The 24,038-nt window shown below is 41.3% G+C and overlaps 1 protein-coding gene across 1 annotated transcript in view; it reads right to left on the reverse strand.

Moving 5' to 3' along the window:
- lamc1 (laminin, gamma 1) overlaps positions 1 to 24,038 on the reverse strand; it is a 161,307-nt gene that overhangs the window by 18,283 nt on the left and 118,986 nt on the right. The window contains exons 16-24 of the mRNA XM_084320745.1: positions 17,701 to 17,843; positions 13,638 to 13,816; positions 13,051 to 13,207; positions 12,127 to 12,332; positions 10,349 to 10,428; positions 9,289 to 9,426; positions 8,923 to 9,067; positions 8,622 to 8,771; positions 2,066 to 2,180 (exon numbers count right to left, since the gene is read on the reverse strand). Of these exons, the coding sequence (XP_084176871.1) occupies positions 2,066 to 2,180; positions 8,622 to 8,771; positions 8,923 to 9,067; positions 9,289 to 9,426; positions 10,349 to 10,428; positions 12,127 to 12,332; positions 13,051 to 13,207; positions 13,638 to 13,816; positions 17,701 to 17,843 (1,313 nt within the window). The remainder of the gene's footprint in view (positions 1 to 2,065; positions 2,181 to 8,621; positions 8,772 to 8,922; positions 9,068 to 9,288; positions 9,427 to 10,348; positions 10,429 to 12,126; positions 12,333 to 13,050; positions 13,208 to 13,637; positions 13,817 to 17,700; positions 17,844 to 24,038) is intronic.

The following is a 24,038-nucleotide window of genomic DNA, read 5'->3' on the forward strand; positions in this document are numbered from 1 at the left end:
TAATGATGACATCACTATAGCTACTATATAGATAGTCTAGAATTTGAATGCCAAGATAGGAGACTGAGAAAACAATTGAAACATCTCACAAAAATTCAAACATATGTAAATAACTCTTTTTAACTAGATACTTCACGTTGTAGCTCAACTACATTTTTGTTTACATTGCGAATATATTAACTGTAACTATTTATCTATTTCCAGAGAGAGAGATGAAAAGAAAGACAGAGACAAAGTGAGACTGAGTGACAGAAAAAGAAAGAGACAAAAATAGATGGATACACAGCGACAGAAAAAGCATTTCTTGCTTTCCAAACCAAGAGAGGCCAATATTCTGATACACGGGTGATAAACTGGTGTCTTATATGGAGTGACTGGAGGCAAGTGTAACAGGGAATTATCTGGTTATTCCATAAATGTATTGTAATGGGTTCTATTATATCCCAATAGACTGCATACATTATAATGAAGATGTTCCAATAGCTCCTGGTCTCCCCTAACATCACATGGGAGCAAGAGTGCAGTTCTTTTTCAGAAAGTTTAAATCCACTTTAGAATTGTTGTGCAATGTGATCAGACTATTGCCTACTTCGCAAATATTTTGTTATTGAGCATATATTGACGTTTCCATTCAGTTTTCTAAAGCGATACTTCAAAATGTGCATAACAGTATGTGGATGGAAACAGGACTAGTGAGACAGAAAAAGAAAGTCAGACAGACAGACAGACAGACAGACAGGTTGCCAGAAGGACAGGCGTGGTGGTGGTAGGGCTGGGCGATTAACCAAGTTTCAATTATGATTTTGGCTTCCAACAATCATGAAGAGATTATACAATTATTGCGCCGCATTAGTCTCATTTTGTCTTGTGCTATAAATGCAGCGTACCCTTACTTCAGTCAGTTAGACCAGGGGTTCCCAAACTTTTCAGGCCGCGACCCCCAAATAACGGTGTCAGAGAGCCGCGACCCCCACTATTATAGGAGAAATATATATATATATATATATTTTTTTTTTATAAATGGAAATGTATGGTTGAAACATGCAAATGTTCAAACGCACACACACTAATAAGCATTAGAGGCTTTTAACCAGGGCCGGACTGGGGAAATCATTCAGACCAGGAAATATAGTGCAAAATATAGCCCCAGTCAGGCCACTTTTTAAGCAGGGGGTCTGGGGGTCCCCCACAAAGACATTTTTTGTTACAAAGACTTCATTTCCTGCATTCTGGTGCAGGGATTTTTTTTATTTGTACCCTTTAAATGCCAGTGTTTGTGATGGCATCACAAATTATTGTTAAAAAAACAGGCTAGCATATGTATGATTAGCAACAACACAGATCTTTATGGATTCAGGTTTTTTGTAATTGATAAAAAATACAATCTTTTATTCAACTTCAGCACTGATCATAACACCACATATTCATTTAATAATTCTAACCCTTTAAATGCCAGTGTGTGTGATGGCATATATTTGCAATATATCAAATGCAAAGTAGATTTTTCTGGGGGGGATTACAGGCTAGCATGTGTCAATGATTAGCAGTTTTTTGTAAGGGTCCCGCCTCCACCAATCACATGCAGTCCCCTTTGTGTGTGTGTGAGAGCAAGAGAAAGAGAGAGAGAGATAGTTCTCCAACTTGTGTGAGTTGCAGTGATCTCCTGGTTGTTCCCCACCTAGGTTATCTAACTATTGCGCTGGTGCAACTAGAAACACTGGCCTGCTTCTAAGTTCAGTGGCCTGACTGCATAAAAAAATAATTATTTTATTTTAATTTAAATTTTTTATCATCTGGTGACACCCCCCCCCCCCCCCCCCGCGGCGGCTCGCGACCCACCCCGATTCGCAACCCACCCAGACTTTGGGAACCCCTGAGTTAGACAGACAGACAGCCAGCGGTGGCCGTGGCGACTTACCTCTGAGGTTAGTCAGTATGTCCTGGGCCTCCAGGTAGGTGGATCTTACCTCTGAGGTTAGTCAGTATGTCCTGGGCCTCCAGGTAGGTGGATTTTACCTCTGAGGTTAGTCAGTATGTCCTGGGCCTCCAGGTAGGTGGATCTTACCTCTGAGGTTAGTCAGTATGTCCTGGGCCTCCAGGTAGGTGGACCGGCCCTTCTTGGCAGCCTCCTCGGCCAGAGCCTTGGCAGCATCGGCACGTGCCAACAGCTGATCTGCAGTCTGACGACACAAAACCACTTAGCATTCCTCTCCAAGCAAACAAAGTTGTGTTTCGACCAGAGATTCTTTGATGAAATAGTTCACATAAATACAACAACACTGCTTATCTTATACAATCTTTTTCTAACTAAGATCTGCTGAAAAAAGCTATAATTTTCATGCATAGATCACACTAGATCATTTCATAACTAAGCATTTCCTGGCAGATAACAAGATGAGAGTTAACCTACAAATATGAGACCGTTCTGACAGCACAATAATGATGTAACTAAGAGACTCGATGGGATAAACGTTTTTAATGGATAGATATTTCGATAATTTACAGTGAGATTGACAGATAGCTGGCCTGCCAACACACTAGAATGGCTTGCGCCTCCTGCACAGCACGACTGTAAGAGCAGGGTCACCATTATAAAAGGGGGACATTAAAGTCACATAATGCACACACACGCATGCACTCACACACACAACAAACAAGGGGAAGATGAAGGGCATGAATATGAAAGAATGAAGGAATGGCGCTGAATAAAGTACCAGATTCACCAGATGGCACTTTGAGAGGCTCATAGTTAGCCAGTCAGTTAATAAGCCCCCATTTCTCTTTTAAAGGCAAAGTAAAGAGCTGGATCAGGAGAAGCAGAACCTGGGTTTAATTATATTTGATTCATCTTAGTTGATTTTATAAATTTTTTAACTCCCGCCGTCTCTGGGCCAGCTTTTCGTGACCGTTTTCGCGATATTTCATGATCTTTGTGGAGCTATTGTATATTCTATATTATGCTATGGAGACAATAGTATGGCTCATTTGACAGACACTATTTGTAGTACAACATGTAAAAAAGGGTTTGTTTCTACATACCATAGGTAATGAAACTTTTGTATTATTATATTATAGAATGCAACAATCTATTTAATAAGCAAACGTTTGTAAAGTGTGTTTGTCAGCAGGGTCTTTTAAGGTTTTTGGGCTGCATTTCATGTAAAAACGGTTAGTTAGCCATATTAGCATTTAGCTAATATTATGAGACATGATCAATGAATTGGTGTTGTCGCCATCGCGTTTGTTAGACCCCCATATGGACTTGTTTGATAATCAGAAGACATTTGATCATGTTATGCCGATACGTTATGCCAAACGTTTGCTTATTAAATAGATTGTTGCATTCTATAATATAATACAAAAGTTTCATTACCTCTGTCTGAAGCCTGTCCACAATTCCACAGTCCACACGCATTTCCTTTTGTAAAACATCAACATATTGACAATACTAACGATAAAACGAATGGTGAACAGATAACAATACAAACAAATATAATTTTTAAACGTAATAAAAAAAGAATAGTGGCGATTAAGTTGTTTAATTGACGGGAGAAAAGTTACTAAAGTCTATGTATTGTGATGGGACCGGAAGAAGTCTACACATGGTAGAAGTAACCGGATATGCTGCCCGCACGTTTGTGCAAGTGGAGAATACCATGGAGCCGAATAGGTTTCCTCATTGGTCGATTTGATTATAGTTGTTTTAGGTTTTACCAGTAGTGCTTAGTCCAACAAACGCACCTTATCGTCCATAATCATAATCCATATAATCCATTTAGTCTTTTTCATAATATCCAATAGTTCGCTCTAGGCGATCGCGATTCTCAAACGTGTTCTGCTCACTGCTGCTCACAACGACTACCTAGTTGTTTTGGGGCTGTGGTGGGGCCGGTACTAACACACTAATAGCTGGCCCATGATGTTCATAAGGTAGGCGACACTGCCACCTGGCAGATTTCGATCGTCATTGCAATTCCAACGTTATGCCAGGAGGCTCCGGGGGACAGTGTAGAAAGGTGATCAAAGGAAAAAGATTAAACGACCAAACCCTGACTTTTCTCGGGTTTAGCACTCAACCGCTGGCGAGATAACCCGACTTTATTCGTGATTGGCGCTGAATGAGTTATTTTATTAGGTTTTGATGGGTATATTTTTTATTTGCATTAATTGTATTTTATTTTATACTGTATTTGATCTCCCTATGTTTTCCTCCCCCCTGCATGGTGGGCACACCCTCGCTTTACCCACAGGCTCTGACAAGTGCATGTGTGCAAATGTGTGCAACAGACTGCTGCAGTCTTTTTACCAGTCTGTAGTGGCCAGCATCCTTTTCTATGCTGTGGCATGCTGGGGAGGCTACATCAACTCAAGGGACACCAACAAGCTCAAGAAGCTGGTGAGGAAGGCTAGCTCCGTGGTGGGAGTCGAGCTACCTAGACTTGAGGTGATGGCAGAGAGGGGGATGATAAGGAAGCTGGCTGCCATCATGGAGAACCCCTACCACCCCCTCTATGACGAGCTAGTCAAGATGAGAAGCTCGTTCAGCCACAGACTCATTCCCCCCCGACCCTCAACTAACCGCCTCGGACAGTCCTTCATACCAGCGGCCATCAGGCTCCACAACAGTGGGCAGCGACTAGCAGCCTCCAGGCTCCACAACAGGGGGCAGCGACAGCGACTGCTACCAGACATTGACCTGGGACTTATAGGAACCCAAGGAGGACAACCTACACTACCTTAGGCTTAATGCACCTTATGTGGATACTGTGATACTGTGAATAATGTATATTTCAGTGGATACTGTAATACTGTAAATAATGTATACTCAGTAGATAGTAAATTATAACACTACCTTATGCATACTGCACCTTATGTGACACTGTGAATAATGTGAATATTTTCTTCAGCTAGTTAGATAGTAAATTATATTGTCCAAATTGACCTAATTGTTTACACTGCCTGTGTTGTTTTTACTACCTGTACCCCCCCCCCTCCCCCCATGCTGCTATGATGCCTGAATTTCCCCAAGGGGATCAATAAAGGAATATCTTATCTTATCTTGTATCATGCACTCTTACTCTCATACACCTACACACATCCAGGCATACACTCACCAGTACATATTACTCAGACATCTGAAGGACTGCAATGGAAATAAGCCGTAAGCTTTCTTATTTTTTCTTCTTGTTTTTATCCTTTTGATAATGGTGGGCCTCTATATGCATATTTGTATATATGTTCATTATCAATAAAGATCCATCTCTCTATCGCATACGCACTATATTTAGTTGAAATTGAACTTCAGAGGCGCCCGAGTGCTGTGGTTATTAAGTCATATTTACCATGTGGTCATTTCTAATTTCACGATCTTAGACTGCCAGACACTTGGGTTATTCACAGCTGGGGGGGGGGGGGGGGAGAGACCAGCTTACAAGGGTTTCTCCTTGTATGTATGTGAAATAAACCCCTTTCCAGAGCAAAGGTCCTGTACTTCTCCAGACAGGAGACCGGTTTGGATTTGTTCTGCAGTTATGACTTCTATTCTTTTATTTTTTAAGATTATATAACAGTTCTATATGTTCTATATAGAGATTATTGGGACATTATTCTAAAGTTGCAACTATTCCTAATGTACTAATGTTTACAATGGTTATTTTATTTGTATTGGTGAATTGGTAACTAATTAGTATCAACTCATTTGAAAAAAGGTCAGTTAACACTTTAATCGCCAAGGACGCCTTAACTCGTCATTCCCCGCCATGCTAATTCTGCCAATGACGCCGTAACACGTCATTGAGATCAATATTTAAAAAATCTGTGATCGCAATCATATTTCTCCCGCGGAGACTTGAGATCTACTGTTGATCCCCTCTCAACTCTCCAACGGTTCAAGAGCGCCATCTGGTGGCCGATCGGTGGATCGCCCAAACCGGAAACGGAAACTGGTGCTCATCCAAATTCGGTCCGATCACTCGCTATAGGTCCCGGGACTCGAGCTAGACACAATGGATAGCGATCCGTTACCAATAACTCGATAAACAACATGATTTGGACGTATATACTATTATACAACCTGGAGATGGATCGCATATTTCAACATCCCATAATAGGAATATTTTTGCTCCACGCTCATCGCCCAACGGCCCGAGGAGACTGGGGTAAGTTTCAGCCTTTTTTTTTTAACCATATTCGATACAAACTGCTCTAATGATCATATCACCCACACTAGATGAATCATCTAACGTTGGCCACGGAATTATAAACGACCCGCCCCCCCATCCGGTCAACATCAGATGATAAGTAGTAACTTCTAGAAGCACGTCCATTTGAAATTTTTTATCTCGCGCCGATCGCTATCAAACTGTATTTGATCATCAATATAATGCATTTAGGGCTATAAATCACGTTCTGCAGAATGGTGCAGAAAACGATAAAAACATATTTATACTTTAGACCGTATTTTAGTATGAATATGTGAATGAAAAAGTATAACGTTCCTACATCCTGAACGATAGATAATTGACGTTGAATGGGCCATAGTAATGTCAATTTAGCAATACAATTTAAAAAGTTATAGCCCTGCAAAGAAGGGGAACTTCTCCATAGACAAATAGAGCTGGCAGAGGATGGTATAAGGATGTACATAAGCCTGGCAAAGAAAGTGTTAATATATTTGATAATATTATAGACCGTATGACCTTATGTCCCTATGGGACAACTATTCCTCATTTACCAACATGTACTAACAATGTGTTGGATGTTGGGAAAATATGTGTGCATACTTTTCTTTGCAAAGCTTAGCTTTATACGTTATACTTATAGCACATGCATGAGCCTGGTCTCTTTTGAAAGGTAACATTCTGAAGTTACTAAAGCAAAAAAGGATAATCACTTTAACCCTTTCTCTGCCACGCTTATGTACATCCTTATACCATCCTCTGCCAGCTCTATTAGTCTATGGAGAAGTTCCCCTTCTTTGCAGGGCTATAACTTTTTTAATTGTATTGCTAAATTGACATTACTATGGCCCATTCAACGTCAATTATCTATCGTTTAGGATGTAGCAACGTTCTACTTTTTCATTCACATATTCATACTAAAATACGGTCTAAAGTATAAATATGTTATCGTTTTCTGCAGCATTCTGCAGAACGTGATTTATAGCCCTAAATGCATTATATTGATGATCAAATACAGTTTGATAGCGATCGGCAGCAGATAAAAAATTTCAAATGTACGTGCTTCTAGAAGTTACTACTCATCATCTGATGTTGACCGGATGGGGGGGGGGGTTGTTTATAATTCCGTGGCCAACGTTAGATGATTCATGTAGTGTGGGTGATATGATCATCAGAGCAGTTTGTATCGAACACGGTAATAATAAACGCTGAAACTTACCCCAGTCTCCTCGGGCCGTTGGGCGATGAGCGTGGAGCAAAAAGATTGCTATTATGGGATGTTGAAATATGCGATCCATTTCCAGGTTGTATAATAGTATATACGTCCAAATCATGTTGTTTATCGACTTATTGGCAACGGATCGCTATCCATTGTGTCGAGCTCGAGTCCCGCGAGCGATAGCGAGTGGCCCGACCGAATATGGATGAGCACCAGTTCCTGCCGCTCATTTCCTGTTTTTCGGCGATCCGCCAATCGGCCACCAGATGGCGCTCTTGAACCGTTGGAGAGTTGAGAGGAGATCAACAGGGGATCTCAAGACTCCACGGGTGAAATATGATTGCCATCACAGATTTTTGAAATATTGATCTCAATGACGTGTTACGGCGTCATTGGCAGATTACGCATGGCGGAGAATGACGTGTTACGGCGTCCTTGGCGATTAAAGGGTTAAAGTGCTAATAAAATAGAGTAACAGAGGTTTGAACTTGAGTTGAACTTGTATACTCACATTTCTCTTTAGTGGTTGCCAGATTCCCGTTTTTAAGTTCCAGCATAGAGGTATGAACTGGAAAACACTGAGGTTGCATAGCCTGAAGTCTTATGTAGTACAGGTCCACATTTTATAAAGATCCGTTCAGAAATGAGTGCTTGAGAAAGGTTTTAGTAAACAGTGCACAAAAAAATTAAAAGCGTGAAAATCCCAAATGATAATCCACCTCTGTGCGTTCTGAAGATTCAGTCATAACAAATTTTCGCTCGTCAACTTTCACCTACTTCCTCTATTCCCCTCTATTGGAAGCGGACACTCGTTGGCTACAACGCTGACCAATCATTTTCGCCATCAGCAGTGATTGGTCAGTTCTCGAGCGTATACAGTCAGACGTGGTCATTTGACGCGCGGCCTGTAAAAAGACGCTCGCTTGACATATCGCCATGTAACTCGAGAACCGAGGCACGGAATTGGTCGAGTGAGGTGGCGTTAGAAAGGCGCCAAATTCAAGTTTGAACGGTATATTACATGATCGCAGCCCCGAGCCGGTGCACGTTATGAGGTTAATAAACGATGTACTTATTTAATGTGGAGTCATTAAAAACTGAAAAATAGTACTGCTAAAAGTAATTGAAAATCCTTGAATTTCAGTTAATGTCTGTATGAACCCTAGAATGTTCTGGAAAGGTTGAAACCCCTACCCCCGGGTGCGTGAGAGAGGACTTCCTACCTGTTGCTCCGTCTTGCCTTTCTCCAGAAGCTTGCGGACCTCCAGCTCCTTGCCCTTCAGGTCATCCCTCAGGTCATTGTACTCCTTCTCCGTCTTGTCAATCAGCTTGTCCAGGTCTGACGCCTCTTTCTTGATCTTGCTAGCTTCGTCCTGGAAAAACATCAAGAATATTATGTGCTGCTCAGTCATCTATCTACTCGATGCCTGGGAGGAGAAATTAGGGGGATTCTTCCCTGGTAAAAAAAGACACAGAAATCCCCATGATGTAGATACTAGCAGAATGGGTTTGTGAGACTCTCACCTCCAGCGACTTGGTGTCGTAGGCTGGGAGGCTGGTCAGGTTGCCGAGGATCTTCAGGGCTCTGCTTCCCGCCTCTTCGGCCTCTGCGTGCACTTTGTTGGCCTGCTTCTCCAGGTTCTTAGCCAGATCCTTGGCCTCGTTGTACCTGAGGGGCAAACAGAATGTGTTATATACAGGAAGACCGTAACCATAATTAGAATGGAAAAAAGAGGTAATTGTAATTGATTGCAGTTACTGGAATAACCATTATAATGAGATCACAGATACAACGGTGATGATCTGTTGGATTCGAAAGGTTCATGATTAAATATTACATATTCCCAAACCCTAGGTCAAATACAATAAATCATTATCGCCCAGACATACTTTTTGTTGAGGTCATCTATGTCCTGGCTGGTCTTGCTCTCTCCGTCCAGAGTTTTCATGAGCAGGTTGAAAGCCTTGGTAGACGTGTCGTTGGCATCCTTAGCGATCTTCTCTATCTGATCAGCATCCATCTGGTGTCTGCAGGGAGGGGGACAGATAATACAGCAGTTCATATTGTGATGACAACTGGTCACAGCAAGTAAGATGAAGTATGGATATGCATTTTGTACATTGTACGACATTGTACTTTTGTACTTATCTTCTGCCATTATTAAGTCTGCACGTTTACATTGCACTACTTTTATTGTCTTTTATACCTATTCTTATGTCTGCAATTCATGCATTTTTTTTATTTTGTCAATCTGTGTGGTGATTTTATGCCTATGTTCATTTTATACTACCGTAATTTTCGGACTATAAGCCGCGCCTTTTTCCCCCATTTTTCTACCCTGCGGCTTATATAACGGTGCAGCTTATATGTGACTCGACGTGACCAAACCCGAAAATATAAAAATCTAAATATTGCTTTTTTGACTGCATTGAAATGTTATTTATCTGTTCCCTTATTTGCTAAACTTAATACAACTTGTAAATGAGTTAATTCTTGTTATTTGTCCGACAGTATTGTGTCCCAATGCTAATTACATATGGTAATTAAACATTAAAACACCTGCGGCTTATAGTCCAGTGCGGCTTAAAACATCATTCAATTTAGCTGCTGCGGCTTATAGTCAGGTGCGGCTTATAGTGCGAAAAGTACGGTATATAGATAGTTATTCATATTTATTATTGTTATATTGTAGAAATGTGCATTGAAATGTCTGTAAAGTCTCGACGACATGGAAAATAAGGGTGACCTCAATTGTCTTTGAGTATAAATAAAGGTTGATGATGATGATTTCTTAAAAAAAGAAAAACAAGAAACGTCAATAAGAACCTTTGGTCTCAATGCTGGTGCTCTAGTGCAACATCTAGTGGCTGAATGTTATATATAGCACCTTTAAGTAAAAAAAATTATTGATTTATTGTGCATGATTTCCAGTGTAGAAGTAACCCTTACTTGTCAGCCAGGTTACGTGCCTCCTCAGCCAGAAGGGTCATGTTGTTTGGATCTCCGGTACTGCTGGGCATTTTAATGTCCTGTAAGAAGTCAAAGTAAAGACCTAAGTACAAAAGAAGACAAAGAAACTAGAGCTGGGCAAAAAAAATTAAATAAAAAAAATACTTTTTTATATATCGACGTATGTCATGAATATCGGCCTAGGTATGTGACAGGGAAATTTACCAACACACTTCTCTCTTTCTTTCTCTCAGTCTTGCTAACACACACACACACACAACACACACACGCACACAGACACACACACACACACACACACACACACACTCCCCCTCTCACTACACCATCAGCTTGCACACACAGCCTTCTCATAAGTCATTATCCAGATATTTGTCTAGTACTCTCTAGTATGGTTCTTTTTATGTTCTGGCAACATATTTTGGCTAAATATGCCTCGTTGATATGTGGTGTTGTGTATTGATAACAGTGCTTTAATACATTGTAATAATTTCTAATAAATATGCATGATCAAGTTCAACAACGTGTGCTTTTATTTTGATATTCCTTAATTCCACGTTGAAATTACACGATACATTAAGTGTGGGGTCGCCAAAAGAAATCCTAAATAAAATGGGGTTGTGGTATAAAAAAGTTTGAGAACCCCTGCTCTAGTATAAATACTTTGTTAGCTCGCCATTCTATAGAGATCTGGGCTATAGGGAGGTGTAGTGGTTACGTCATTGCCGTTTTTCGTGTTCCACCCTCTGTCCAACACAATGTATTTCCCCATTGCCCATTTCTAAATTGTCTCGTTTAAAACAAATAAGGCATTAACATTTGCATGGTGTACCTTTCTGTGCTTATTCATCCACAATCTATAGCTCAACATGAAAATATTCGCAAATAATCATTAAAGAAAATCGCCAAATTTGATTTCAACCAAAAATGCTTAAACAATAATGTTAGTGATAGAAGGGAACTCATTTTGTGCAAAAATGGAAAGCTTTTCAATTTCCATGCGGCAGAATTGTTACAATAGCCGATAATCCGTTTTCCCAATGATGAATCCCTATACGGGTGGAACAACCAGTGACGTCAGACTACACCTCCCTATAGGGCCCATTGCTGTAACCTAGGTCTCTGCATGCTGCAACATGTCATTCTGATAAGGCATGGGGACCAGTGTTGAGACAGGGTCTGAGGGAGGGTGAAGGTGTGAGATGATTGATCAGTAATACAAATCGTGTAACAGTAGAAGAACCATAGTTAAGTCTGTTTTTCCTAGCATTTCTTTTATTTATCTATTTAAATGTTTCCCCTCGACTTGGTCGCCTGGTTTGCCCACTTGCTCAATGAGTCTTTTTTTTTTTTATCAGTATGGAAAATCACATGATAGCTAATCCAATTGATGGTTATCATATGAACTGCAGGGTAATGGGAAGTGTGATACAGTATCAAACTAAGACTACATTTCAATTAACTATCTTGGATATTTCAGAAATCAAATCTGTGAGAAATTGACTCAATATTTCCTTTTTTATCATTCATTTAGACAATAAAATATAACAATATGTGAAATGACAGCGGGTCTACAACTGAACATGTGTTGTCATTGTCATGTGTATCTGAACTGAACAACCCTCCACATAATTTCCTCAGACTTGCAATTCCCCATCTTTTAAAGAACCTGGTAATAATAAAAATTCTCCATTACTTAGACCCTTTCCAGACCCCGGCACATAGGAGCTGTAGGTTTTTAACTAGCAGACAAGACGCACCACTTTACTGATGGCATCTTTGGCTTTGTCCAGCTCCTCACGGGCGCGGTCGATCAGGCCCTCTGCGTCCCGGACTCGGCTGCGGGCCGTGTCCGCCTGCAGCCCTGTGTTGTCCACCGTGGTCCTGATGCTCTGCAGACGGTTCCACTGGGTGGTCAGTGTGCTGTTGATGTTGTTCAGCCTTTCCAACAGCCCCTTGTCCACATCTGAGTAGGGGGATTGGGGTGGGGGGTAAGGTAGGGGTGGGGGTAAGGTTACAATTTTGATACAAGTATTACCATGATTTAACATGTCCATGATTTTCAATAACATTTCCAGGACTGGAAAACATATTTTCAAATTCCATTCACTTTTGCAGGATATGAATGACTGTGGATCCAAAACCGTGTGCAGTACTTGTGATTGACCGATATGAATATGTATCAGCAGACACAGATGAAGGGTGAATTAGGGGCCAATAGCTAATGTATAAGACCCATATTAAGGACCTAGATCTAACTGATGACCATGTGAATGACTAGCAACCGTAAAAAAAAAAAATTAAGGAGAAGAGAGTAGAGCTTGGCTCAGGTGCTGTGTGGAGAGAGCTCCCCCTACAGTGGGGGTGGTGGATGGGGGAGGACCAATTTGTGGGAGGGGGGGGGGCGGCAGATTTGCCTGGGGGAACATGTGCGAGGGGACAGGAATTACTTTTAGTGCTGTAGGTAACATTTGTGTCTTGAATGGAGGATAGAGGGTTGCCTGGTGATGGCTCGAGTATTGTGTATGTTGTACTTTTATTTTATTTTGTTTAAGTCGTATGTCTTGTGTGATTTGTCTGTTGAACTGCACAATGGGACATTTGTAAAAAGAATATAAACAAGAACTGGAAAATGAAAATAAAAACATTGCGGAAAAACAATCTCTAAAAGGCCTATGTGGTACCTTTGCTAGTCTGGGCCTCCTCCAACAGGTCCATGATGGCTCGCTCTGCCTCCTTCAGCCGGTCCTCAAAGGCCTGGTCACTGACCTTCTCCTGGCTGGAGCCCAGGTTGTCGATCAGCGTCTGCAGGTCGTGGAGCTTCTGCCTCTGCTGGTTCACCTGTTCACACACACACAAACACATCTTTAGCATGATCCTACACACACAAACACATCTGTAACATGATCCTACACACAGAAACACATCTTTAGCATGATCCTACACACATAAACACATCTTTAGCATGATCCTACACACAGAAACACATCTTTAGCATGATCCTAAACTATACACAGAAACACATCTTTAGCATGATCCTACACACAGAAACCCCATTTCTATTATGGTCCCTATGAGGTAGTGAGGGCAAGGAGTACCTTATCTTTATAGAGACAAGAATCTCATGCTTTTTTTGTGTCCAAATTCCATAGACTTTTTATAAATGAGTCATTTCCAACAAAGATTTGCCAAATTGGAGATGCAAGGTTTTGATGAAACATGCATTTTCCATATCCAAAATACATTTTAATAGGATAAAATTAGTCCTCACCTTGTCTCTGACCAATGAGTAGCAGGACGGACACTGCTGGCAGCTAGGCGTGGAGCGGTTGTAGAAGTAGTTCTCCTCGCACATGTCACATCTGGCTCCCACAAATCCAGGACGACATTCACAGCGGCCATCTTCCCTACATTGGGCTGTCTGGGAACCCTCAGGGTCACAATCACAGGCTGGGGAGGAGTCAAAAAGAAAAGTCGTGAAAATGACTTCCAGTTCTGCCCTGCTGGTATAAATAGAATCTCTTATTTTTGCCTAAAGTATCTCTCCATGTCTCCCGCAAACTGTTTGGTGGAGAGCAGTAGTTCAGTTTAGATTAGAATTGACTAAAATCTTGAAACATGGTATGGTTTTTATGCATCTCTCACTGAGATTTTAGCCTATAGCCAATGGAAATGCTAGAAACTTTCACGTGGGATGGGAGGACCAATGGAAAATTCCCATAGTTTCTCCATACTACGCCTCTGTGCTTTCACAGATCGGGCCACCATTCAGACATAACAGAGCTTGTTCTTGGTTTTATAATAAAATGGCAAAAAGACATAACAGAGGTATAATGTTCAAGCATTAGAACTTGTTGTGGATGTCGAGGATGATCTAGATAATATCAAAGAAAAGGACTCAGATAGCTGGGACAACAATCATAGTGAAGGATTTGATGCATTTGAAGCTATGGTTTGAAGTAGCCTACTCTCAATTGATCTGACAACTATATAATTTATTGCAGGGAGATATTGGTCCAAATATGAAGGCAATACCAAGATTTGTAAATATTCACACACAAAAAAACACTGAACAATTGTCACTGAGGAAAAGGTGTATTTTCACCACATTTCACATAGAGGTGCAAAACACCTAAATAGAACTGTACAATAATTCCCAGGTAAATTATGGAATTATTCCACAAAACAAAATTTTTTTACTGGGCGTTTCTTTTTTTTTGTAAAATATTGTATGCTCACACAAAGGTAATGTATGATGGTGACTCAACACTTGATACTGACTCAAGAATAACCTCAGAATTGGCTAAAATATAACACTATGTTAGAATAGAATAGAAATACTTTAATCATGCTTTCATGAAATATTGTAAGCCGTCATTTGAGGCTTTATAAAAGCAGCACAATGAACACAAATCTGTCAGTGCTGAGTCCGACCTCATCTTAAATAACAAACAGCATTGCTTGTTGTAGTTAACAAAGAGAGACGGAGTTGATTTAGCAAACAAATATTATAATAATAATATTTAAATAGATTTTTTTAATTTTCTATATATATTCGAATTTTATTTTCCCATTCGAATCGGAGGAAGCATGTGATAGACTTCAGGGCTCCCTAGACCGGCAAGTAGGGGGCAAATGCGCGCAACGACCAGGAAGGGGAGGGGGGAATTGACATAACGACTAAATTGGGGATGGGAGGAAAATACAAGAAAAATAGGAGGAGAAAAAGTGGATACAAAAAAAAGAAATCTACAGTAAGTGTACAGTAAGTGTAAGGTGAACCTTTGTAGGCTTTAGAGGGTTAAGAATAATAACGGTCTTTGAAAATATGGTCTAATATTATGGGTGGGGGGGGGTAACATTTGATTCTTAGATGCATTGTGATGCGGACAATTCTGAATCGATTCACAAATGTCAAAAAGCGATTTTTCTAATGAAACGGAAAAAAGGCGGAATTCACACGTGCAGAAGTACAGTGCCCAGACAGTCTATGGAGTGCACAACATAAAAGAAAACAGCTGTGAAGATGGCTGAGCGTTAAAAGCAAGCGTTTCGGCTTTTATCAAGTTGAAGGGGAAAAGGAGCTGGACAAGAGCCAGACTGAAGCAAGCTAGGGGTGTAACGGATCCTAGTTTGATCCGTGATCCGTACGGGTCACCCCCCATGGTTCGGCACGCATGTGAACCGCAGACTATTTGCTCAATTTAACCATCATAGTGAGCTATATCACATGATATTCTCCAGCATTGTTGAAGTCTGCTGTTTGGGTGCATTATAGTTTCGTCTACCATAGAGATGGATTAATTAGCAACTGTGTGTGAGAATTGCGCACTGCAAGGCATAATATGCAAAGGTGATTATTTAACGTTAAATCTGGATAACGATCCGTTACTAGCAGATCCGGGAACGCAAAAGCTCTGCAAAGTATTTAGCGCTACACAGAGCAACCTCTGCATGTAGATATTGACAGTATTTAGCGCTACAGAGCAACCACTGTATGTGGATATTGATGGGGCAAAAACCATTGTTAAAGCCTTAATGTTGTTAGTTATTATAGCAAAAGCAAACTATACAGTCCAATGTCGTGGGTAATTAATTATCACTTCAGTGAACAACGTCGAACCACAACGTTAACCTTTGGTTGCCTTGGGTTAAATTCATGATATACCATAGGTTGCCGGCTCTATTTGTCTATGGAGAAGTACCCCTTCTTTGCATGGCTATAACTTTTTAAATTCTATTGCTACATTGCCATTATTAGGGCCCATTCAAAGTCCTATATGTATTGTTCATTGTGTAGCAACTTTAACTTTTTCATTCACATATTCATAGTAAAGTATGGTCTAATGTATAAGTATGTTTTCATCTCTTTCTGCAGCTTTCTCCAGAACGTGATCTATAGCCCCAAATGCATTATATTGATGATGCAATACAGTTTTATGGCAATCAGCGCGATATAAAAAATTCCAACTAGACGTACTTCTAGAAGTTACTACACGTCATCTGATGTTGACCGGATGGGCTAGGGGGCGTTTATAATTCCGTGGGCAGCGTTATACCAATCATCTAATGTGGGTCAAATGTTGACAATAGCAGTTAGTATCGAAGACGGTAACGTTACACGCTAAAACTCACCCCAGTCTCCGCGCGCCGTTGGGCGATCATCGTAGAGTAGAAATCTTATCATTATGGGATGTAGATTTACCCGGTCCATCTCCAGCTTGTATAATGGTATATACGTCCAAATCATGTTGTTTATCGAGTTATTGGCAATCGATCACTGTGTATTGTGACGAGCTAGAATGCCGGGACCTATAGCGAGTGCCCGGAAGTAATACGGACGTCCAGCACAACCTCTATGCCACTTCCTGTTTAAGCGATTGCACCGATCGGCCACCAGATGGCGCTCCTGAACCGCCAGAGAGCTCAGTGGGTCCTCCTGGTGGATCTCAGGCCAGCGGAGGGGACATATGAATCCGATCGCAGATTTTTGAAATATTGATATAAGGACGCTGTACAGCGTCCTCCGGCAACTTGAGCATGGCCGGCAATGACGTCTAAACACGTTTCCTGGCAGCCAAAGTGTTAACAGGCACCCAGAAAAGTGGCCATTTTATTTACTTGAACTTGAGGACGGCATTTTTGCAAAGCTTAGCTTTATACTTATAGCACATGCATGAGACTGGTCCCTTTATTATACTTTATACTTATAGCACATGCATGAGACTGGTCTCTTTATTATACTTTATACTTATAGCATATGCATGAGACTGGTCTCTTTATTATACTTTATACTTATAGCACATGCATGAGACTGGTCTCTTTATTATACTTTATACTTATAGCACATGCATGAGCCTGGTCTCTTTATTATACTTTATACTTATAGCACATGCATGAGCCTGGTCTCTTTTGAAAGATAACATTCTGAAGTTACTAATGCACAAAAGGAAAATCACTTTTAGTGCTAATGAACAGAGTAACAGAGGTTTGAACTTGAGTTAGTTCCAACACATCATGTCGGTCTGAAGCATAGAAGATGCTGAAGGACTTGTATACCGGTGTGGACGGTTAAAACCGGTGTCTGCATGTTATGGTGTGGATTAAAACCGTTTGGTTTCGAGACCCCGTTCCCTGGCTGTCTGAAGCTTCTTTCTGCATGACTGCATGTGGGAAAAACTCATTTCACAGATTTGTCAATCAAATCAACTCCTTAATTAGTTAGACCTAAAGTTCTATGACTATTGTACCCAGGACGCCTATCGTAAAGAATAGGGGGTTCAAGTTGGCGACGGCAGCCTTTGTGGTGATAACGTTGATATCGGCCGCCTTACGTTTGCAGCCTGATGATCCGAATCCAAAGAAGTTGACCTCGCAGCGTTCGCAGCGCTGGCCGGTGATGCCAGGCTGGCACTCGCACTGACCGCTGGTGATGTCACACTGGCCGTTGGTGGAGCCAATGGGGTTGCAGTTGCATCTGTAGAGACAGAAAGTGAGAAAAATACAAATTGGGTTTCAGCAAATGAGCTACATAGTAGGGATGTGCATGACTGACCAAAATAATTTTCGAATAGTCTACTGTTCTTAAGAAAATGACAGAATATTTGAAAATCCCCCCCCCCCCCCCCCCCCCCCAAAGAATTATACTGTAGGTCTAACACAGGCATTCTCAAAGTCCGGTCTAAATGATCTAATCTAATCTTAGAAATTAAGTAAAGTGAATAGTACTGGGTGTTAAGCATAACAGTATCTAAGTTAATTTACTTCTGACCATTATAGTCAAAGTATTTTCCTATGAACTGAAACTTATAAGATGTTCTGTGTTCAGGGGCGGCTACGTGGCGTAGTGGGCAAGGCGCTCGCCACGAATGCAGAGACACTGGGCTCGCCTGTTCGAGCCCAGCGCTCCACATTGCTTTCAGTTTAGCTGGTCGTTCATACTAATACACATTGGCCGTATTAGGGGGTGGGAAACTGATGGGTGGGGATCGGGCGTTGTGGACAGCGACTCCTACAGGTCGGTTGGTGCGCCTGCGCAGTAGAATCAGGAAGTGTCGGGGGCAGCATGAGCCTCCCACGCGTTACTCCTCGCCACTGAGAGATCGAGCTGCGCAGGTGAAAAGATGCGACTGCTGTTACCTCAAGTACCGGAGGGGACTTGTGCTATGTATGACTTAGTCCACATTGCAGCCGGCTTGTGGGAGGCAAGAAACAGCGTTTGTGACAGGGGAGGGTTGAATTGGATGATACGAAATTGGGATGGGAGAAAATATAGAAAATGGGAGAAAAAGTGGATCAAAAAAATAAAAGATGTTCTGTGTTCAGTTATTAGCCAACAGCTGCAAAAACGAATGGTGTCAATTATGTTATAAGACATTGATATCAGGAGCTATCTGTAGCTACTGCTAGCCGGCTAGATAACGTTAGACAACGCCTCATGTATTAAACTAAAGTGAATAGTTTACTGGGTCATTTTGTTTAAACAGTGAGCTAACGTGAGTAGGGATGCACCGATATGAAAATTTGCCACCGATACAGATTGTTCAACTAACACAATCGGCCGATACCGATATTTGTGGCAAAAAAAAATTATATATATTATTTTTTTTATATTTGTATGTCTCTAAATGTTTTGATGAATTGAAAATGGAGGACCCTTATGTAAAAAAGCCTAAAGTATTTTTCTGGTCTTCATCCTCCAGTCCACTGAGCTGTACTGTGTATTGTACCCATTCTGCAATCTGTTAACCCTTTATTCGCCAAGGACGTGTTACCACGTCATTGCTCGCCATGCGTAATCTGCCAATGATGCCGTAAGGCGTCTTTGAGATCAATATTTCAAAAATCTGTGATGGCAATCATATTTTAACCACGGAGTCTTGAGATCTCCTCTCAACTCTCCAACAGTTCAAGAGCGCCATCTGGTGGCCGATCGGCGGATCGCCCAAACAGGAAGTGACGCGCCGGAAGTGGTGCTCGCCCATATTTAGTCCGGGCACTCGCTATCGTTAGCGGGACTCCATCTTGATACACTGGACATCGATCGGTTGCAAATAACTCGATAAACAACATGATTTGGACGTATATATTATTATACAACCTGGAAATGGATCGCATATATCAACATCCCATAATCGCGAACTTTCTGCTCCACACTGATCACCCAACGGTCAGAGGAAGCTGTGGTAAGTTTTAGCGTGTTTGAATATTATGATCCATATAAACTGCTGTGATCTATGTATCGCCCATACTACATAAATGATTTAACGTCGGCCAAGGACTTATAAACCCCCCCCCCCCTCCGGTCACCAGCAGATGATGAGGCATGACGCTTAGGACCTTGCACAATTGAAAGTTTTAATATGACATCAATCGGTATCAAACTACATTTGATGATGTAATATATGTATTTAGGGCTATAAATCACGTTCTGCAGAATGCTGCAGAAAACGATAAAAACATTTATACTTTAGACCGTATTTTAGTATGAATATGTGAATGAAAAAGTAGAACGTTGATACATCCTAAACGATAGATACTTGACGTTGAATGGGCCATAGTAATGTCAATTTAGCAATACAATTTAAAAAGTTATAGCCCTGCAAAGAAGGGGAACATCTCCATAGACTTACAGTGGTGGCAGAGAGGGGTATAAAATCAGAATAATCCCTGGCAGATAAAGGGTTAATAAAGTTTTCAATCAATCAGACAAATGTATAGAAAAGCTTTTATTATAACATAACAATTTTTTTTATTATTGTTTATGAAAATGTTTTAGCCCTATGCTTGACTATTATTTTAGGCATGGCAACAAATAAAATAATAATAATAAAATGAATAAATAAAATATTAAATAAATAAATAGGCTACACGTCTCTCTTTTTGTGTTACAAATTGTGCTCACCGATATGGACATAGGCCTCTTTACTTACTTAAAAAAAGGAAACATCTCTCTAAACACTATCTCTCAACCAAAGCAATGCAACAGAACAATTTTGATTGACAGTAGATTCTGCCAACTATGTCACACGGCATGCACCCGCCTCTGCTGTTCTTACCACCAATCGGCAAGCGTCTTTTCGTTTTTTACTTCCGGGATGTCCGCCATTGATTTTGACGAGAGATCAACAACAAAGCTAATAACGTTAGCTCCCCGCCGGCCACGAGTGGACTACCAGCTCTCCACAGGAGTACTAAACGAGGCATAATGATTTTACTGCAACGAATGTTATAATAAAAGCTTTTCTATACATTTGTCTGATTGAAAACTTTATTAACAGATTGCAGAATGGGTACAATTCAGTACGGGCTCTCTGAGCAAAGGAAGGAACTGCAATATGAATGAGTAAAGCTTGCTATGTTCGGGTAAATACGCTGATGTTATTGAACGTGTAACTATATAACGTTAATGCCACAAAACGAATGCCTTTGTTAATCATAAGTAACTTTGATGCAGTAGCGTGTGTGTGTGGGGGCGGCGTTGTGCAGGTCGCTTGACTGAAACTTTTTTCAAAGTTTGAATGTGTGGACCAGATTTACGCGACACAAATTGATGGATATTTATCGGCTACTGCCATCGGCACATTTGAGCTTATCGGCCAACAGGCCGATGGCAGTCAACAAGGCACTTATCGGCCGATACCCAACCGATATATCGGTGCACCCCTAAACGTGAGCTAACGTTAGCTACCTAGCTGGAGGTCTCATGCACTCGACTATTGCCGGAGCATTTGTTGATATCAGGAGCTATCAGTAGCTAGCCAGCTAGATAACGTTAGACAATGCCTCATGTATTAGACTAAAGTGAATAGTTTACTGGGTCATTTTGTTTAAACAGTGAGCTAACCTAGCTAACGGAGGTCTCATGCACTCGACTATTGCCGGAGCATTTGTTGACATGGGTCTGGGAGGGGGAGGGGCAAGGTGTGCAGCAGCCAATAGCCTTTCAGCTGGAGGCTACTCGCAGCAGCAGCTGTGTGCGAGAGAGAAGAGAATTGGATCATGTTTTTCACGTGCGTCATGGATCGGCGAAAATAAAGCATTATCGGAATTCACCAATCTCATATTTATACTGAATATCGGCCGATACCGATCGCTGGCCGATCGGGGCATCCCTATTCACGACACTCCATATTTACGTAGCTATCTAACCAGCAGTGTAAACCGGGAGCCAGCCCAAACCATCACCATGACATCACCATCAAAATGGCGCCGCCCATGGCCAAAACGGGGAAATTACATTTTAGTTTTCAGACAAATAAGCAGGATTTCACATTTGATTATAGGACCCTGTCTTACCCAAGGTACACAACAAACAATCTAGGCTTGCGGGCGGCTACGTGGCGTAGTGGGCAAGGCGCTCGCCACAAAATGCTGGAGACGCTGGGCTCGTCAGTTCGAGCCCAGCGCTCCACATTTGCTTTCAGTTTAGCTGGTCGTCCGTACTAATACACATTGGCCGTATTAGGGGGTGGGAAACTGATGGGTGGGGATCGGGCGTTGTGGACAGCGACTCCTACAGGTCGGTTGGTGCGCAGTAGAATCAGGAAGTGTCGGGGGCAGCGTGAGCCTCCCACGCGTTACTCCTCGCCACTGAGAGATCGAGCTGCGCAGGTGAAAAGATGCGACTGCTGTTACCTCAAGTACCGGAGGAGACTTGTGCTATGTATGACTTAGTCCACATTGCAGCCGGCTTGTGGGAGGCAAGAAACAGCGTCCGTGACAGGGGAGGGTTGAATTGGATGATACGAAATTGGGATGGGAGAAAATATAGAAAATGGGAGAAAAAGTGGATAAAAAAAAAAAAAAAACAATCTAGGCTCATATTGTTCAACGCTTCATCTCCCCTTTAAATTCAGTTCAAATGTTCAGTTTGAGTTAAATTCAGTTATTCTTTTTAATAGAAAAGATCATTAAATTCAAAGGGTATTGCACATAAATAGGCACTTCAGATAATCCTTCAGAACGTTGATCGGCTCAGCTGACAGACAATAAATCAAAATGACACAATTCACCATCGTAGCCTATAATAACAGCATTGCATTAACCATCAACCGGTTTTAATAAACAAACAGAAACAGTAGCATGTGCATCTTTTAGATCAATTAGGCTATGAAAATGAGACTGCCTCTAAATATAAAAATGCATTAAAAAAATAATATATATAATAATAATAATATATTTTTTTTCCGACTCAGACATGAAAATCGAATGTGGAGACTCGCACGGCAATTAGAAAATTCTAACTCATCCCTACTACAATACATAGTGGTGTTAGGAGTTCAACCGATGCTGCAAAGAAATCTACATCTACACAAGTCATCGAAGATTTGCTTGTTTCAAGGATTTGCTCAAAATAATTTGAAACAGAAATAGTGACTTGACTTAATTTCAAAGATACTGTCACTTGTTTCAAGACATTTCTTCAGTCACAATCTTTCAATTATTTCTGCTTTACTGGATAGGACAGAGTGACAGGAAATCAGAGGTAGAGAGAAGGGGGAAGACATGCAACACAGGTATTGGGTTGGAATCGAACCCAGGATGTTGTGATCACATGGTGTGTTGTGATCACATGGTGTGTTGTGATCACATGGTATGATGACATGGCATGTTGTGATCACATGGTGTGTTGCAGGGTTCCCACAGACATTGCAATATGACATTCAAGGACTTTCAAGTACTTTTCTAAGCACTATTTTTCATTTTAACTCATTGGCTGCCAGCTATTAGCCTTGGCCCTGTGGTAGCACTGCCACGCTTTAAAAGATAGGAGTGAGTCACCTTGTTTGTAAATCTATAACTATATTCTATATTATAGCTATGGATACAATACTATGGCCCATTTGACATCAAGTATCTATCGTTCAATATGTGAAAAAGAAATTATTTTTTCATCCATACATACCCGTTTTATACTGTGGTGAATATGAGTATGGTTTTAGATTGGTCTGGGGTAATTCCCGAAATGCTGAGGAATAGCCTTATGCGTGTATTATACTATAACCTAGGGGTGGACGGTATAAACGGTATACGGTATAAACGATATGAATTTGCTCTACGGTATGGATTTTGACTATACCGTGTAACCGGTAGGGCAGCTCTAAAATAGCAATGACGTCATGTAACCACAGCGCGACTATTTCAATCGCATTTGCCCCTAAAAATAGATCGAATTAGTCATAGATAATAGATATGTGCAAACTGGAAAAAGTTATTTAGGAGGCTTCGCGCAGTGGGCGTGTCAACACGCAATTGTCATTTCATAATAAACACATATCACCCGCAAGTTTCAATTTCAGTTCCTGGCATTTTTAACCAGTGGAGAAAGGTAAGAGATCTTACCTATCGTTTTTCTTATATGAATTATTCTACGTTAATAAAACATACCTGGTGATCAACTACAGTTTGCTGTAAACATTATGATATGTGTGTAGTGTTATGATAACGACGGGAGGACGGCTGCTGCAGCAGTGGATTTGCGAAATAGCATGCAGCTGCAGAGCCGCAGAGCCAGTGGCTCTTTCAGGTCTGGTCACAGGCCCGCTCAACAGCGCCCCCCCCCCACCAAACGGCTGAACGACCTGAAAGAGCCACTGGCTCTGCGGCTCTGCAGCTACATATGCTTCTAGCAAAATCCAGCCCCGCTGTTTGCAATGGGAGCAGCACGGAG

Source organism: Notolepis coatsorum (genome assembly GCF_963971535.1).
Source record: "Notolepis coatsorum genome assembly, chromosome: 8".
Lineage (NCBI taxonomy): Eukaryota > Metazoa > Chordata > Actinopteri > Aulopiformes > Paralepididae > Notolepis > Notolepis coatsorum.